At 40.9% G+C, this 19,906-nt stretch overlaps 1 protein-coding gene across 1 annotated transcript in view; it reads left to right on the forward strand.

Annotated features, from left to right (window-relative positions):
- arhgap15 (Rho GTPase activating protein 15) overlaps positions 1 to 19,906 on the forward strand; it is an 820,951-nt gene that overhangs the window by 178,816 nt on the left and 622,229 nt on the right. Inside the window, exons 4-5 of the mRNA XM_085986657.1 lie at positions 1,773 to 1,841; positions 3,872 to 3,942. Of these exons, the coding sequence (XP_085842783.1) occupies positions 1,773 to 1,841; positions 3,872 to 3,942 (140 nt within the window). The remainder of the gene's footprint in view (positions 1 to 1,772; positions 1,842 to 3,871; positions 3,943 to 19,906) is intronic.

Raw genomic sequence — 19,906 nt, forward strand, 5'->3', positions numbered from 1 at the left:
TCCTGCTCTTCCCCCCCCCCCACTTGGACAGCCTTCTGAGCCATGGTGCCTTGGTCTGCATTGTGGCTGTCCTCCCTGCAGTCTTTCTCCTTGTCCTCACAGGTAGTGAGTACTTTGTACCTGTTGGACAGGACCAGTGTCTGTGGGACCTCCTTCTCAACCTCTCCTAAATCCCTGCTACCTGGCTCCCTAGCAGTCACACCCTCCCCTTCCTGAACCTGTGCTTTCCTCTGGGGTGTAACTGCATTCTGAATAAAACTGTCCAGAAATTCCTCCCCCTCCCTTATGTGTCGGCGTGTCTCCAACTCGCACTCCAGCTCAATGACTCTGAGCCGGAGAGATTCGAGATGGAGACATCTCCTGCAGACGCGTTCGCTCGGGATAGTCTCGCTGTCCACAAACTCCCACAACCTGCAGTCCAGACACACAACCTGCCCTGTCATATCTTAGTCTAGCCTTATTTTATTTATTTAATTAGTTAAAGTCTTCATTCAATGATTATTTATAGTTAGATCAATTAGTTTAACTAGTTAAGCTATAAATTTAATACAGTACTTTGTAGTTTCCCACCTAGTTTAAACCACTATCCTAGGTTAAAGAGAAAAGAGAGAAAAAAAACATTAATACTCACCAACCAATCACCTACCTGCTGTCCTGTGATTTCACTCCTTGTTTTTTGGAAATCGGCGAAGGTTCGGCCGCCGCTGATACCGTCTCCAATTAGGTCTGCGCTGCCTGGTCTCCTGTCATTTTAAGTACCGTCGCCAATTATGTATAAATATGGACTGTACTTTTTATATTTGATTCTAGCTTGCTTTTGCTGCTTGACCACATGGAACACAGTATCAGTGTAAAATAATTTTTTAAAACACCAAGACGTTTGGAAAAGATTTCCGGAAATCTAATTGAGTTTTAAATATTTTTTTATTGGAGTTTTGCTTGAAGTAGACAATTACTCTACAGACCACAAATCTTTGTTATGAGATTACTCATTTTTAGTTTCCTCTATAACTCGATCAAAATAAAATTAACAAGAACGTAAATGTTATTCCAGTTGCTTAATCGATCCATACCAATTTTGTTAAGTTTTATTGCTGTTTTCCTTTTATTTGTTAAATTCATGAACATTATATTTCCAGTTTACTTACAACTATATTTATATTCAACATGATGTAATTACATTTTTAAACCTGTATCACTGCACAGTCTAAACTTATTTACATTGGAATCGAATGCAAATGCCTACTTATTTAATGCAGATGGGTTAATTTGATGTAATTTAAGTGTAGCTCCAGAGTTTATACACATCTTGCACAATAAAACATTTCAATACTTTCAAAATGGACCATTCTGCCATTCCCGTGCTGTTATCGGCTTTGTGATTTTAAAACTGCTAAGCATGCCTCATTAAATAATCTTGGGCAACTACAATAGAGTAGCTTGCCCTATTCAGACCAGGCTACTCTCTTGCTGCACACCTAGGACCTTGTGTATCGAGCTTGATTGATACTCTTCTAGACTAATGATTTTGATGCATGTAGTGATGAATATATTTACCAACGTCATGTTAGCTGACACAGCAAGCATTCATTTATTATTTATTTTTTCCTTACATTGTTTTTTAGCCCCCCCCCCCCACCTTCTTGAGTTTGAATTTTCCTTGGTGCACATTTATTGCACGCATAAACAAGTGTCAGAGATAGTAACCCTAAAAAAATACATTTTGGCTAATATTTATGTTTTAAAATGTAATTTTTGGTTTTGTCTTGCAGATATCCCGTCACAGGCGAAACCACTCTCAGCACAACCTTACAGAAATTACTGGGATGGTGGATCAGTCTGTAAGTGTTCTGTACTGGAAGAGTTAGCTTACATGTCTTCTGGTTGAGTGTATTTCCTATCACATATGGGGAAACCAGAGGCTTTTATTTGTTAAAGAAAAGAATTGAAAGACTTGTGCTGGCATGTGTAAGTGTGGTTTGTTGGATAAATATATATTTTCAGGCTACTGCCCATGTCTGGAAGTAAGTAAAGTATAACACACACTAATCATACTGTCGAGATTGTTCCAGCATCAATTTCTTCTACCTGGAACTTGGTCATAGAAAGCCGTTGACCTCAATATACCACCAGCACATTGCAAGTGACAAGGCCGCATGTCACTTTGATTACAATGGGAAATGGTCTTTCAAAGGTAAACTTATTCATGCTCTCAGGGGTTTGTTTTTGACATGTTGATCCCATAAAGGTTACATACTGTGACATGAAATTTAGTATGTGGACATGATTAACTAAAAAAGAGGAGCTAGTTGACCAGACTGGAGTCTCTTCCTTCATGTACCCAATTAATGACTTCCTAGTGTCTCATCCCATACTGCTGCCCTCTAACTGACAACTCCTATCCTGTCTTTCTGTGACTGGCTCATTGTTTTCATTTGCTTGAATGTACTATTCTACCTAAAAGCAGTGATCAACATCAAAATGCCAAAAATGATCAACTGTAGCTTGCCAATATTATGTTATATACTACCTGTGGGCACAGATACTTGCAGGATACTTCTGGTTCCATCTTAGTTCTGCCTGAAGTGATTCACACAATTCAAAGTAACTCTATTGCCCATGAATAGCGCACTTGCTTCAATCTCTAAAACATACTGTAAAATCACACAGGACACCATTATTTTGCAGTACTGAGTAAGAAACAGCTTCATTTACAAATTTACTTCCTAAGTATACAGTTTAACAGAGTAAAAGAATGAACTTTCATTCACATAGCGCCTTTCATGACCTCAGGATGTCCCAAAGCACTTCACAGCCAACAAAATGCTTTTGCAGTGTAGTCACTGTTGTAATGTAGGAACACAGCAGCCAATTCACGCACAGCAAGCTCCCACAAACAGCAATGTGATAATGAACAGATGATCTGTTTTTGTGATGTTGGTTGTGGGATAAATGTTGGCAGGACACCTGGAAGAACACCCCTGCTTTTCTTAGAAATAGTGCCATGGGATCTTTTACATCCATGACCTTGGTTTAACGTCTCATCTGAAAGATGGTGACTCCAACAGTGCAGCACTCCTTCAGGGCATCACGAGGACAAGTGATTTTATCATTATTCAGGTCTACTCAGAAATAAACATTTTCACTACCGTCAATACTTGGGTAGTAAATTGTGTTACCTGCATTAACAACAACAACTTGTATTTATAGAGTGCCTTTAACATAGTAAAATGTCCCAAGGCACTTTACAGGAGCGTTATGAAAGAACATTTGACACCGAGCCACTTAAGAAGATATTAGGGCAGATGGCCAAAAGCTTGGTCAAAGAGGTAGGTTTTAAGGAGCGTCTTAAAGGAGGAGAGTGAGGCAGAGAGGCAAAGAGCTTTAGAGAGGTGGAGCGATTAAAATTGGGGCTACTCAAGAGGCCAGAATTAGAGAAGCGCAGATATCTCGGAGGATTGTAGGGCTGGAGGAGATTACAGGGATAGGGAGGGGCGGGGCCATGGAGGGAATTGAAAACAAGGATGAAAATTTTAAAATGGAGGCGTTACTTAACTGGGAGCCAATGTAGGTCAGTGAGCACAGAGGTGATGGGCGAACAGGACTTGGTGCGAGTTAGGACACGGGCAGCAGATTTATGGATGACCTCAAGTTTTCGGAGGGTGGAACGTGGGAGGCTGGCCAGGAGTGCGTTGGAATAGTCAAGTCCAGAGGTAACAAATGTAGAAATGCATAAAAATTGTTATGGGATCACATGCCATGCCAAATCAGTTGACCTTAATATAACTGAACTGATTTTTTTGTTTTATTTAGTAGTTATTTACTGTTTACATGGTTCATTTTCAACTGTATATTATTGTGTTGATTTCAGTGTTTACAACCACTGGAGAAAAATGGATTCCTTAATAAAGCAAAGATTACAGAGGGAGGCAAAAAACTGAGGTATGTTTGAACAGCTTCTGCTCTTTCTGTTCTGCATTGGCAGGCATCCAGTATTAGTTTGGCTGCCATTAGGTTTGTTAAGACACTGCCTATTTTTATGTTAAATGTTTTACTTTATTCTGCTTTCTTTCAATTTTCATAGAGGATATCACTAATGCAATTAGCAGTATGAATGTTCAATCCAAAGAGACCTCTGGTGTATTATACTATTCTGTTCATTAAGCTCTCTTGTGTAATCTAGAACACAATTTATGTCTGTCTGCAACCAGCAGTGACAATATTTGACTGGAATGATAATGGCTTTGATGGGTATATAGGCAAGCATTTTACCATGAAGAGACTTTAGGGTAGAAATTGGACCTTGTTGCACCCGTTTTATGAACTCAAAATGGTCACAATGAGGGCCAGTTTCAGAGACCAATGTCTTGCACTACAAGGACGTATGCAAGATGTCCGACCCGATATTAGGTCGGGCTGTTTTTCAGGCAAATGGGCCTAAAACAGACATTAAGCCCTTTGCATATACTAATGAGGAAACTAACACTTGTTTTAGAACCCCCTCAGAACAATTGAGTTGCCCTGAATGGAATACCTGTGCATCTGCTCCCCCACCCCACCCCAGGTTTTCCAAGTATGAATGTGGTCCAAGAAGCAACTACCACCAAAAAGTTGATTATTTTTAGGTTTGTTATGGAGCAAGGAGGAGCAGGAATGCCTCATTTCTGAGGGCCACTGTTATCCTACAATTGGCCCCCTCCCATTCTCCTCTCCCTGGGACGTATCTTTAGACTGTTGCCGGCGAAGAAAGTGGCCAGACATTGATCTTTCAAAATGAGTCTCATTTAGAGCTGCCTGTGGAGGTACGACAGGCATTGGCAGCTCGCCTAAATGATGTTATTGAAGCCCGAGGCCCAAATTTGGGCCAGCTTCAGGCCTCCATGCACCCCAATAGCCCCAAAAACAGGCCTGAGGGAAGTTGCACCTCTTTAGGTCACCAAGGGGCTGAGGTTGCATTACGTGATCCAATTTGCACTCTTCCCGGTGACAATAAATTTTTAACTTTAAAAGCATTGAAAATCAAATTTATACTGCAATCAGCGTAAAGGTAGTCTCTGATCACTTGGTTTTGTACAGTCGGGAGTCAGGTTGTGATAGTGGAAGTATAACTGCCCTAATAGACTTATACCATTTCCTTCTTTAACAGTCCAGATATATTGAGATTCTTGAAGTAGAAAGTTTGAAACTCAGAAGGATAAATAACCTTAATATCTCTTCTGATTCCCTAGAAGTTGTTGTCCTGTCTAGATCTATATATATTGCAGGTTAACGAGTGAACGGAATGTAATCCAGAAATGCTGTTTCCACTACACTTGCAAATTCTAATTTCACCAAAATAGTATTGTGCAATAACTGTTAAGTCTATAAATAGAACACAATTATCCCATTGCAAGGTAGCACTTTCTACTTCCTTTCAAGGCAAGTATTCTTAAAATGTCTGCCTATATTCCTGGTCAAGTCCACTGTTGGTGTGAGTGAAGTACATAGAACTAAATGTAATTCATGGAGGAACAGATGGTGGTACACTGTAAAATCTATCAAAAGAGGCAGGTCTGCTATTTAAAGTTTTCCATTATTAGAACTTCATTCATGAATATTATGATTTCCTCCCCTCCCCACTTTTACAGCCTGTTCATAACTGATTTCTGTCACTTGGATCAATTATTAAATGAATCTTTAGCTTATTTTCTACAATAATTTATTTGCTCCAGAGTAAACTATAGTCCCATTACCGTGACATTGATTTCCTCTTCTGCTATTCACAATTTTTCCCCTTAAATTAAAGGGTTATTCTTTCTGTTGCCCCAAGTCCAAGAAGTTTTGAAGAAAGAGGACAGAACGCTTATCAGTACTCTCAATATTGCTACCATTGAGTTTAATTCAGAAGTCATTCTATGCTGCCAATTAAATTGTAGTTTCTTTCCAGATAACCTACCCCGTCCAAGAGCACTGATGCCAATTAAAAAGCCTTAGTCCATCACTCAAGTGCCTGTTCTATTATGTCTAAGAGCTGAAAATGTAATATTACAAAATTCTATCATTCAATCATCTCAATCCTTACACACATATAATAAAAATTTGAAAATGGTATCTCTGAGCTGACATAAACAATTAATTTTCTTCCATTCATTCCAGCTATGTTCATTAATCAGCGGCTTCCTGCCATTAAGACTGTAAGGCAGGATGTTTAAAGTGAATAAAAATGACATTGAAATTAGTATAATTTGTAATTTAGAGGATGGACTTAAATTGAGCAAGACGTTCAAGAGTACTGCAAAGGTATCTGTATTTCTTTCCTCTTCAGAGATGAAGGGTATAAATTCAGATAAGGAATTGCAGGTTATTTTAGAGGAAGTAGAGATGAACATATGTATCATTCAGTTCTGAATGGTGCTTTGTCCCTCTTTATTTCCTTTAAGAATTCTGAGTTCATTCAGCAGGAGATTCATTAATGTTGCCAAAAGTAACTGGCAGAACATCACTCAAAAACTGAGCATAGCTACCTCATGCAGGATGGGAGCGGTTTGAAGTGCACAACAAGAGGTAAGATTGGAAGATTCAGGTCAAAAAGAAGGCAGCCAAGATCAAGAGTCCTATGAATGCTAGAGAGGCAGCAACTCTCCTCTCCTTTGACTTCTTCAATGAAGAGTTTGTAGTATGATAGGAGATAGCAGTATTATGGAATCTCTACCTAAAAAGAACAATGTTATCAAAATATTATTGTCTATCCTAATAATTAATGCTTTCACAGTTCCCTTATTTACTCCTACCTTCTTTCTGGTCTTGCTGCTGTTGTAGGGGTGGGGTACATTTGTTACAAATTTTTAACGAATTTGATGGTATGCTTTGTATTTCTAAATGTGTAAATCTGTTCCTTGTTCCCCATTTACAATAAGATCTAAGAATCCTCTTCTCACAAACTATAACCATGTCTTGAAAATAGTTTCATTGCAATCATAATCCCCCCACATTCTTTGGAAATGGAAATTGTATCAAAGACCTGGAGGGAAGCAATTGTTACACCTCTAAACAAGAAATGATAAGCCAGTTTGTTTTGGCCCAGTTGTGGGTAAACCTCCAGGGAGTAATTTTCACTTTTGGCGCAGGTGGTAATGGGCAGGAGCAGATAGAGCGCCCATTCTACACCCCCACAGTCATCCTTTCCATTGAAGTCAATGCAGAGGAATATCGGGCGGCGTGTTTAACAAGCGGCCAATCCGCTACCGCCAGATTCCGCCTGCACCGAAAGTGAAAATCCCCGCCCCCCCCCCGCAGAGTTCATAATATGCAAGGAAATTAGTCAACTCTTGCAGCATTAGTTGACCAGCAATTCTAAAGGCTACACCATGCTTGATTAATTTAACTGAATTTTTTAAGGAACCTGTAGAGTGTATTAATAAAATGAATGCACTGAATGTTGCATATCTGAATTTTGAAAAGGCGTTTCATAAGCTGCTGTTTAAGATACTTCTTGCAAAAATTAAGGCACATGGGGGTAGGTGTTTGTCTTTGCCTAGGTGGTAATCTGGCGGAGTGGAATGCTCGCCCTTTATAGAACCTGCTCGATTTTCGTTCCATTGAAATTTTTTTTTTTTTTTCGTTTATGGGATGTGGGCGTCGCTAGCATTTATTGCCCATCCCTAGTTGCCCTTGAGAAGGTGATGGTGAGCCGCCTTCTTGAACCGCTGCAGTCCGTGTGGTGATGGTACTCCCACAGTGCTGTTAGGGAGGGAGTTCCAGGATTTTGATCCAGCGACGATTAAGGGAGGGCGATATACTTCCAAGTCAGTGTAGTGTAGTGTATGTACTTTGAAGAAGGAACTATATTCTGCAGCCCCTGTATGCTGCAGTACCAGTAGTGACCACCCCGGTATATAAGCCTGTGGAGTAACTTTGTATCGTAGTTCCAGTTTCGTCTCCATTCAGTAAACACCTGTTATAACCAACTCCTGCAGTCCGTGTCTCAATTACACACAGACGTTACAGTCAGGATGGTGTGTGACTTGGAGGGGATTTGGAGGTGGTGGTGTTCCCATGCGCCTGCAGTCGAATTAAAATAGGAGAGGTTCTATAAAGGGCGAGTGATCCACTCTAAGAGATTGCCACCAGGTGCTGAAGATGAACATCTACCCCATGGTATTTAAGGAAATGTAGCTACGTAGTTAGAGTGGTTCTGAATGGTATTTTTTGGATTGGCAGGATGTAGTTAGTGGCTTGCTCCAGGAATATGTTCTAGGAGCTCCTTTGTTTTCCATTGTATATATGATCTTGATAAGGGCATAAGAGGAATGATATTGAAGCGTGCTTTTACCTCATTAGGGGACATGGCAAACTATGAGGAAGAACATCGGAAACTGCAGAGTGGAATGCTAGATGACAGATGCAGGTTAATGTAAAGGGTTTTCTTTGTTACTGGTCCCCCGTTACACACAGTTCTTGGACGTCAGGATTTATAAGAACAAAATACACACGGCACAGGGTTTTGGTTCAACCTTTGATTCATTTGTTTATTGAACACACACACACAATTACTTCCCCAGTATAAATCTCTACGATTTATATTAGGCTAACAACCTCAAAATACAAACCCCTACGCAAGGGTCATTTGCATCGACACAATATGACACAATTAAACCCATCCGCGATTTGACTGTTACATATAAAGTTACCCAGACTCAATCACAAAACCCTTATTGTGATCTGACTGAAACTCTCAAACTTACTCAGACTCAAACACAAGAGCCCCCTCTATGATTTGACTGAAACATACAATCACCACTCCCGATCGGCTGTCTCTTGGAGTTGATTGTAGGCCCAAATCTTTCTGTTCGCTGTTCTGCCGTTGGCTTCCCACACCACTGTCTTCAAAGTGATCTTTTACTTAAACCAAAACCAACTTGCAATCTTGAAACACATATCCTGGTCCCTCCTATGCACATGATGGCCATATCAAAATGTGCGAATTGTCCCTCGTATTGTCCATTGATTAGAGATACCTTTCTGACAATGCAACCTTCCCAAGGTGACTGCATGTGTGAAGTTGTTGGTTTCTGTTAGCATTCGTATTCAAATTGTTCGAGGCCCGGCCCATTGTCTAGGCCTGCACTGAAACTAGTTATTCGGGGGCCATGGTCTTCTTTAACAATGTAAACTCTTAAGGTAAATGAATATGCGAATGTTCTTGTTCAGAAACATTCGTATTTTAGATTGTCTGTGATCCAGTCGTAGTTTCGGCTGCAATGTTTGAATTAACCCTTTATTGCTGAGCCCTTTTTGCGGGCTCTGTAGTTCTGGGCTTTTATATTTCATAGTCCAATTTTTACCATTGGGGGAGAGGAATGAATCCTACATTAATGAAGAGGATGTGGATTAGTTTAGTTTAGGAAAAAGAACAGTGAGAGGGAGTCTACCCTAAACAGCAAGCCCCTGATATTCCTTTCCTGTGCACCTGGCAAACAATCCGATCTTGGGCACAAAGGAGAGGAATAAAGCGCAGGGTCTCCTTTATGGTGCCACAGCATTTCCGAGGCTCTGCTCCGACAATTAGTGTAGCCATTGTAACTCCAGGGAAATCTGGAAATTTTCAAGAGCAGCTCTTGATTTACTTGATTTCTTGATTTTCTGTACAAAACTGCCGCTGGGAGGTCTGTAAGCTGTTCGCCAAATAACTTCACCACATAAAGCTAACGTGCCATATTTGTGATACATTCTGACTGCTGTTATGTTTACTGCCGGTCTTCTTCCTTTGAACACTCCTTTGGTGTTCACCTCCCACAGCAACATTCCTGTCACCACCAGTTGGCTCCTGCAGCTGCAAGCAAAGCTATTCGGCCAGTTGATGGCAGTTTGAATTTGGAAGAGGAAAGACAATTCCTGAAAAGGAAAAGCGGGTGTACTGTGGGTGGCCCAGGGATTATGTCATACAAGCCAAGCCTGACTATTGTGGCATGTCAAGAAGATCTGCTTTTGCTGTCTATGACACAGCAGGGAGGCAGTCATCAAGTTATGCTGTCTACTGGGCCTGGTGTTCAGACTACATCCAGCACAAGGACAGCCCTTCGTGTAGTGTTTAAAGTCACCACCACATTGAACTTTTATGCTATTGGCTCATTTCAAATGACTTTCCCAGATTAGTCAGTTGTCTATAAATTATTGCTTCAAACAGATCCCTGTTCCAGGGGAGACACATTTGTTATTTTCCCAGTGGAAGGGAAGAAGCAAGCGGAGAGAACCTGGCACTTCTGCCAAGTAACGCAAAAGTGCAGGGCCCCATCGATGGCAACTAACAAGGCACCAAACAACAATCCCATGACTTATATGAGTTGAAAAGGATTTAATTTGATCAATGTACAGGTGATCTCAAAGGAGGATTTGCATCAGTTTCCCAATATCTTAAAGTTGTAAGATACCCCGGTACCAGCCGCAATGCATTCATCAGTTATGCCACAATTATTTGAAGGAGCAGTAAGGTTGGATGGATGGTTGCTGGGAGGCCAAGGATACCTTTGCTGTCCTGTCTATTGATGCCCATCTGGAACCCCCAAACTGAGGCTGAAACAACATACAGTGAGGCTCATGTCTCCACCCAAATTTTCGTAGAACATACCACGATTATTTTGAAGCAGCACTTCTGTGGTCTAGACAAGATTAGGTGAACTCCGATTCTACACCCTCAAGAAAGTATCAAAGATCATTTGTATCTACTGTATTCTGTACAATTTTGCCACTCGAAAACCAAAAACGCTGAAAGATGAGTTTGTGCCCTTACCTGCAAAGGAGCAGGTGAAGAGCAGCTGCACTCTCAATTCCACGCTCACATATCCCAGGTAATTCAGAGCTCCCTGCACATGGGAAAACCCATGTAGGGGGATTATTTAAATCATGTTACAGGAAACTTTCTGGTATCTGGCACTGACGGGGCCGAGCTGGTGCCGTTAGATCAAAACTGCCGTATAAACCAGCGGCAATGTTAAAACATACAGAGCTTTTCAGCTCCGTGTGAATCAACAAACCCTATTGCTTAGCAACAGCTTCAAAACAATCGGCTGCAGCTGCAAGCGTCTCTAGCTGAAGCTGTTGCTTAGCTACAGACCTTGCAGAGCCTGACTGGGGGAAAAAAAAGCAACGAGAAGTAAAAAAACTTATAGAAAACGGCTCCTGAATTTTGCCGGTAGATAGAGCTTTCCAGACTTTTAACCTCCAGTTAAACGAAAGTTTCCTGTAATTAGCTAATACTGCAGAATGTGATAGGTTTAGACTGCTATTCAACTACTGCAGATTATCATGCAAATGATAGAAGCTTGGGCCATTTCTTGGTCCAACTGTAGGATTGGCCCTATAGATGATTAAAGGTGGAAGTGAGTTGGGAACACCCATAAAAAGGCAAATGGGTTTTATATGTGGAACATTGGATAGGAAAGCAAGGAAATGATGTTGAATTTGAACAGAACATTGGTTAGATCATAGAGGAAGCATTGCATGCAGTTCTTGGCACCCCATTGTAGGAAAGATATTAGAGCCATGGAAACAGTGCTCAGAAGGATCAGCGAAGAATGGTTCCCAGAATAAAAGGTTATAGTATCAGTCAGCATCTGTGAAGAGAACAGATGAGTAATGTTTCAGGTGTAGATTCTTCACATAAAACTTTTCAAATGCAAAATCCATAGCTTTTTCCAAAAAATAAAATTGTGATGGTATGGATTTACATTATTTTCCACAGTGTAATATAACATGGTATTTGATTCCTCTGGTTCAGTATCCACTCATTGCTGAACAAGAGATGTGAAAGAGGCATTAAACAGAGCCTGTGGTGGAATACTTCTAAACGACGATTGAATCTGCTACATCTAGACAGTAGAAGATGCTGCTCCTAACTCACCTTTAATTGGCAGGAAGCATTAAAGACAACAACAATTTCCTAGGCTCAAGGGTTAATTATCCAAAGCATTTTCAATCACAATATGTATTTCTGGCACATCTGTAGGAAGTAATCAATTTGGATTTGTGACATACTTCAATTTGTTCAGATGCTATTTTCAATTCGCCCAAATTACATTTTCAAAATTCCAAGCGAATTTTCTTTAGAACCTGTCGCATTTTCACCTTCCCGTGTTATTTTCGAATCAAAATTTCTCTGGTAATTGCGAGAGGAGGAAAGAGGAATTGCATCAATCTCCCAATATCCTAAAGTTGTAAGAAATGCAATTGAAAAATAGAATTTCACAGATTTAGGATATTTCCAGCTTCTGATGAAATTTGGTGCCACAATGTCATTGCGGAATAAATAATTGACATTGTTCCTGTCGTTAGGAGGGAGTATGGCAATTTCTCCCGCTGTTTTCTAGGACTGGCATCTGTTATGTGATGGCTGCAAGAATGGCATTATTCAGTGTTAGAGTTCCTGTTTCAGCTGATGTTCACCTCAGAGAAATTGTTAATAACATGGAGTCTTTCGAAGTGGTCTAAGTGTAAGATTAGAAGTCACAAAAATTCACTATGAACAGGGAAAAAGTGACCACCTCATTTGGGTGCACATGAAATAGCAGTGCATGTGTTACACATGAGTAAAATGATCACCCTGTAACTGAATGATGCTTATTAGAAAATGCTCAGAGTTTCTTTTCATTAGCTTTTTTGGCTGTTTTACTACATGCCCAGTACTGTTTACTGTCGTTCATGCAGAAATGATTTCCTCTACTTTGAACTTTAGATGGCATATTTTATTTCTCTTTTATCCCAGAATGTTTTATGATTAGGCTTCTATTCAAAGCAGCCACTGCAACTTTTAAACATACAGAGAACATCATTAGCGTTGGTTGTCTGTGTTTATCGTACATTGTTATTTCTTTTTCAACGGCTACTCACATCCTTCATGCATCAATTGTAATTGTATGCATTCATCACGTATTCCATGAAAAACAGCCAATGCAAAGAAATGTCACTTTTTAATTTTTTTTTTGCATCTCAAGAAGCAAGACATTTTCATTTAAAAAAAACATATTTTGAATTTCAGGCCCCAGGTGACCAAGAAAAGTTCTTTGGAAATGTTAACCTAATAGTAGAATGCCCAGATGTCTGAACTGACATTCTCAACAAGATAATGTAGGCCCTTCAGAATACTGTAGAGGCCAAATAGGCAGAGCTCCAAGTACCTGGAGATGCTTGTTAAAAATTTGGTCAGTGATGAGAGAACACTTAAATATTCCATCATCTCTCTTGCAGGGTAAGGAGAGCAATTCTTGGCTAAGGACAATGAAACAAATCAGTAGACATTAGGGTTGGACTCCGCTTAAAATCTAAGCCTACACAAAATTCTCAAAAAATGACCCTTAAAAGTTTGATTCTAGCCCCTTTAAGATTACAGAAGCTTTGTGATGATGTGACTGAAGTAATACTTCCAGAATCAAAAGAAAGGATGTGTTGCTTTGTGCAGGAGTGCCTGTGGGAACACTGTAGCCAACAACTGGGACCTGTGGAGCAGCTATCAAGGGAAACATGGTATTATTCTCTCACAGCCTGGAGGATGCAATCTCTGGAGGTGCCTGCTGGGGAAATTAAACAGATTTTTTAGGGAGGCCATTAGGATATTTACTTTATTCTGAGGAACATCTGTTGTTATAGTGGATAAGGGCTCAGTATGTATAATTGGTAAATGTCTCGATGTAGTGTACTATAATAGCTATTGGGTCTTAAATAAGTTGCGGCAGGTAGCATTGGAAATTAACAATAATTTGATATATGACTTCTCGTTCAGGTTTTTCCTGGACTTTAACTACAATCTGTAATCTGAGCTTAGCTGTTCAGTGGATGAAGTGGTCAGAATAAGATGCCAGGCTGCACTTAATCTTAGAAATACTCAGCAGGTCAGGCAGCATCTGTAGAGAGAGAAACAGAGTTAACGGCCCAGAAATTGGTGTCGGGGGCTTCCCGCGGGTGCAAGGCCCCGACCTACACTTACATAGCGCGCCGACAGTTGAAGCCTGGCCCTGCGTGGATTTCCTGTCAGTGGCCCGGTCCAGCTCCCGGCGCACTGTGCTTGCGTGATCCAGCGGCATAGTTAGTGCGATGAGCCGGCTGGGATCACGTGAGCACTGGGCAACCAATCGGAGGTTGCAAAAGTTCATTCATGAGTTTGATACGTAAGAACTGTCAAACTCATGAAAACTCTGGGTTCCCAAAACAGTACTTAAACTTCAAATAAAAGTTTTTAAAAATCCCACTAATTAAATGAACTATTAATAACTGTAAAAAAACTATTTTAAACAATTATTCAAATTTTTGGAAAAAATAATTTTTTAACAAATCGGGTCTAAAAATACACTTACCTTACTGTAAATTCTTTAAAAATAATGAACCTGTGGAAAAAAAATTCTAACTTTAATTAATAGACCACTTACCTTTTAAAACTAATTCCTTACGTCTGCTTTTTTCACGCGTAGAAACCGAAGGCCTTCACGCACGGGCAAAGCTTAAAAAGATAAGGAATTTCAGCACACACGCGCAGACTCCTGCACACACGCGTTCGACCTCTGAACCCCTTGGTTCAGAGGAAAGGAAATGCCGGTTTTCCGCGCATGCGCTGTGCATGCTGAAAACCAGCAATTCCATCGGGCCCACACATGAGTACCTCCGTCCGTACTCACGCGTTGGGACCCGAATTACTGGGCCATTGTTTCAGATCGATGACCCATCATCAGGTCATTGACCTGAAACATTAACTCTGTTTCTCTCTCTACAGATGCTAGCTGACCTGCTGAGTATTTCCAGCATTTTCTGATTTTATTTCAGATTTCCAGCATCCGCGGTATTTTGCTTTTGCACCTAATCTTAGTTTGATTCTTCACCTCCTTCCATTTTCCTGCCAGTGATTTTCCCTTTCTCTTTTCACACCAAAATAACGAGTAATGTCTGGTAAGAAAACAAAATGTATATTGCCCCAGAAATTGCTGGAATGGCACATCTTGTGCTGAGCGATGTGAACTGGACTTTTTAACTTATCCTTCAGACCGAGTGTAGAAACAGCTTTGCATCCTGAAAATGATTGCCTTCCTACACTAACAGGAGTGTGGACGGCAAGACTGGCACAAAAATACTGCCAGGATAGATAAAAAGTTTTAAAATAGACCTCCAGGAACAATTTACTACCTGCAGGAATGAGACTCCACAGTTTCATTGTTCCCTTTCTGGGCCTCCAAGTTTGTCAGGCCCATAATTCACGTCAATAACAGGGTCCTTACAACATGAATTACAAGCCCTGAATGGCTGCAGCGAGATTAATTTGCATTAACGGTGTAAATCAAACAATTTCATGACATGCAATTTATTTCAGCTGGGAGACTCACGCCGAGATTGCAATTTTTTGCGGTTTTGTCGTGGCTAACGGCGGAGCGGTGCAAATCGTTCAGCAATTTTTGTGGAGCATTGGAACTCCTGGCAAATCTCTTCTTTACCACAAACTGCTGGATTCATCTTACAAACTAATAATGGCGAATGTTGCGAACTCGCCATTACTTTTCCAGCAATTTCTGGGCCATTATGGTGCTCTATGCAAACCATAGAATATTTTGCTCTACAGCCCCCCAAATTATCCAAATATGAAGAATATAGGAGTGAAATTGGTCAGAACCAGTAGCACAAAGCGAGTGTGAAAGCCTGTTGACTTCAATGAAAAACAAAATCGGCGCAATGTAAAACATGCTGATGTACTTTGAGCTTGCTTTGCGCTACTGGCGCTGACGAATTTCATACCCATATATCTTAATTATTATCAAAGTTTATTTTCATAATCACCAAAGTGTGGGCATTTATGCTATATTTATTCCCTGCCAACAATTGCGGAACTGCACAGAAGTCATTAAGAGATTCTGCACGGCCGATTCTTCCCCATTCCCTTAAAAGATTGATTATGTTTGAATTACTTACTATGGAACATAAATGCTCTGTAATGGGCTGCAGTGAAAGTTATATTTCTGGTGATGATAATTGCAAATCGGAACTACATAACGACATTTGGTGGTGTGTGATAGTAACCTGAAGCAACTATCACCAGCAAACAAGTGACAGCCATTTTAAACCAACTGCATCTGCAATAATTTCAAGGTTTTTATCTTCTTTGTTTTATCAAAACAGTATTTTGTGCTGAGTTATTCTAATATTTAATAACTATTTTTCAGTAAACACTAATCTCTGTAAAATTACCTTTGGCACACATAAAAGTAGGTCAGCTTGTGACCCCTGATTCATACAGGATGCACATTTATGTGTGGCATGCTGTAAATCTACAGGTTATTATTTTATAATGTTCCATGTGGATATAGAATAATTTGTTCCTTATGAACCGTATAAAAGTTGAATGTTCACATATGATTGTTCAAGCTAAACTAAATTGAAGGCACTAATTTCACATCTGAGGTGAATTAAATCCGTAATTCAGCAAATTGGACTTAGTAACTTATCTTGAATGTGTGTGGGGTTGAACTGCAATTAATTGTACCCAATTTAAGTACTCCAATATCTGTTAAAATAATGTTACAAACAAACTATTTCAGAAACTCACTGTGACAGTCAGGAAGAAACAGATTACAGAATCAAGAATTTTGCTAGATAAAGTAATTTTTGCTCTGCAATGTTTTGGCCATTGTATATGCAGTTAATGTTGGTGTTTCCCACAATCTATCAATGTGCTGCATTGGTTACCATGCACTGTTTCTGTAACACTATTTCTTGCAGCATTCTGGAGCTGGATGGGGAAAGTGGGGAGAAAAACGCTAAATATTGAGATCAAAGAAAGCAGGCATTGGTGGTCTCACTGAAGAGTAGAATTACAGAATCATGGAATGATATCGCACAGAAGGAGGCCATTGGGCTGTCCAATTAGTCCCACGCTCCTGCTCTTTCTCCATAGCCCTGTATTGTTCCCTTCAAGTATTTTTCCCATTCTCTTTTGAATGTTACCATTGAATCTGTTTCCACTACCCTTTCAGGCAATGCATTCCAGATCACAACAACTCGCTGTGTAAAAGAATGTTTCCCCATGTCGCCTCTGGTTCTTTTGCCAATCACCTTAAATCTTTATCCTCTGGTTACTGACCCTTTTGCCACTGGAAGAAGTTTCTCCTTATTTACTCTATCAAAACCGTTCATGATTTTGAGCACCTCTATCAAATGTTTCATCTGCAAACTTTTAAATTATGCCCTCTATACCCAAGTCCAGGTCATTGATATATATCCAAAAGAGCAGTGGTCCTGAAACTGACACCACTGCACACCTCCCTCCAGTCTGAAAAACAACTGTTCACCGCTACTCTCTGCTTTCTGCCCCTTAGCCAATATTGTGTCCATGCTGCCACTGTCCCATTAATTCCACGGGCTTTAATTTTGCTAACAAGACTATTATGTGGTACTTTGTCAAATGCCTTTTGAAAGTCCATACACACAACATCAACCACACTACCCTCAACAACCCTCTCCGTTACTTGATCAAAGAATTCAATCAAGTTCGTCAAACATGATTTGCTTCATATAATTGTAGTCCTGGGCATCAGGAGGTTGATGAACAAACTCCAGCAGATAGATTCCTGTGTATGCTTGAAGCAAAGGAGGGGAGTTGGGGTATGCCTGGACAGTGGGTCCTGGAACTTCCTTTACTAAACAAAGCCACGGTCATTCCTGAGAGTTGTACTGGGAACATCATAGACAATTTGAATACAAATTTTGCCTGATTGTTTATCATGGGGTGGATATACCCAACTGGGGATAGGGTGTACAGGAAACTTTTTTTTATCCGGCACCGACGGGACCGACGTGGTGCCGGTTCATCAAAAATTCCAGATCACCGAGCGCTATAGTAAAAGATACGAGAGCTGAGCGCTCCATATAAAGCAACAAACCCTGTTGCTTAGCAACAGGTTCAGAACAATGGTCACAAGTTACAAGCGTCTCTGTAGCTTAGCAACAGCTGCAGCCACACCCTTGCACAGCAACAGATGGAGGAAGGCAAGTAATATGAAGTATGAACTGCCATCTGGGAGACGCTACAGATGCATTCGCACCCGTACAACCAGATTTAGGAACAGCTTCTTTCCCAGGGCTGTCATCCTACTGAACTCCACAAATAAACTCTAAAGCCTGCACATCTGCCAATGCACTTTATTATGGTTATGTTTATGTTAATGTATTACAAGCCAAATGTATGTTGAATGTTTAAATGTCTTAATCTAAATGTACACTCTCGGGAGCCGCAAGCCTACATTTCGTTGTACTGCACTTGTGCACTAACAATGACAATAAAAGTTGATTTGATTTGATTTGAACCTACTCCTGAATTTTGCCGGTTAACCGAGATTTCCGGTTATTTAGGTGCCGGTAAATCAAAAGTTTCCTGTACATTAAATTGCTTATAGAAGAGAGTGTAAGAAAGTTCCAGGAGTCAAATGAATGCGAGTATATTGCTTTTATTTTCATATCTTTGTTAAGTGATAAATTTTATTTTTCAGAGTTCACAATGGACTGGTGGAAAATATACATTAGTTTTTTTGCTGGAATGGGATGGTAGAACATGATTTTGTACAAAAAGTATTGTTGTAATGAGATTGGGAAGAAAATTAAAATTATGAAGGAAGGTTTTGTTAAATATGACGGGTCATTTTTTACTTTCACTATTCATCAATCAGAAAGGAATAAGCCACAGAGCAAGAAGAAAATTGGCCAGAATTGACAGTCTTGACACAGACAATAGTCACAACAGAAGCACAAAACTTTATTATACAGATTGCAGACTAGTACAGCCATGTCCTCCTATCAGGAGCTTTAAGATCTCAGTGATGCAACAGCTTAGAAAAGCCATAACTTGAACAAGAAGTTCTACCTCATTTTGTTATTGTACAAACCTGACCTCATAGGGGAGAGTACAAATTTGAAGTCATTTTAATAATATATTTATTTCAATGTTAACATTTCTCTTTTAACACTTTGACGCTATGTCCAAACTTTTAGAAATTCTATAAGGTTACCTTGTAGGCTACTGTAGAACTAACTTTTTTCACGTAAGTAACAGCTGTTAATGCTTTCCTCATTTTAAGGACCGTTAACATTCCACTGCTTAAGTAAAGACACTTCTAAAACTTCAAGGCCTAGAAATTGGGTTGGGGCGCCAAAGTGGCACAAAAGTCGCCTGAGCGCAGGATTTAGCGCAGCGTTCGAGGCTTTAGCGATCGTCAGATATTCAGTTCCATTGCCCCTAGAGGGAGACGGGGTGAGGCTCGAGGTGCTCTGCGTCCCTCTTAGGGCGCTGAAACTGAATATCACAGCGCAACGTGCCGCAGCGCCACACGCTGCGGCTCGGCACGCTGCGGTACTGCAGGCCTTCCTCCCATTGTTAAGGGGGAGGGGCCTGCAACAGCGCAATCCCCGCTCGCGAGTGCCGGCAAATGAGCCCGGCACCAAGAAGAAGTGCCGGGCTCTCGGGAAACAGTCGGCAATGCCGCGGGGGGGGTGGTCAGGAGGCCGGGGACGGAGGTGCTGGCAGGCAGCCGCCGAGAGAGGCGGCCGCCCCGCACCTCCACCTTAACTTGCGCCACTGCCGGCACAGTAAGGCCCCGTGAACCGGGCGCGGGTAGCGAACGGCACAACAGCGGTGTTCGCTACCAAATATCGGGAACGGGGCACGAATGGGGCGCTGCGCACACCGATGATGTCATCGGTGGCGGCGCAGCAGAAATGGCTAACGCCACCATTAGCGCCCCTGCTGAATATCGCGGGAGGCGCAGCCAGTGGCGCTACAGCCACTGACTGCTTCTTTAGGCACTAACAGGTGGCGCTACTCACCCAATTTTTCCCCCCAAGAGTCTTATTTTCTTTCAACCCTGCATGACAAACTCAGGCAATCTCACTGTAGTGCGAACTTGCT

Source organism: Somniosus microcephalus, chromosome 4 (assembly GCF_052327205.1).
Source record: "Somniosus microcephalus isolate GS21.2 chromosome 4, FLI_Smic_1.0, whole genome shotgun sequence".
Taxonomy (NCBI): Eukaryota; Metazoa; Chordata; class Chondrichthyes; order Squaliformes; family Somniosidae; genus Somniosus; species Somniosus microcephalus.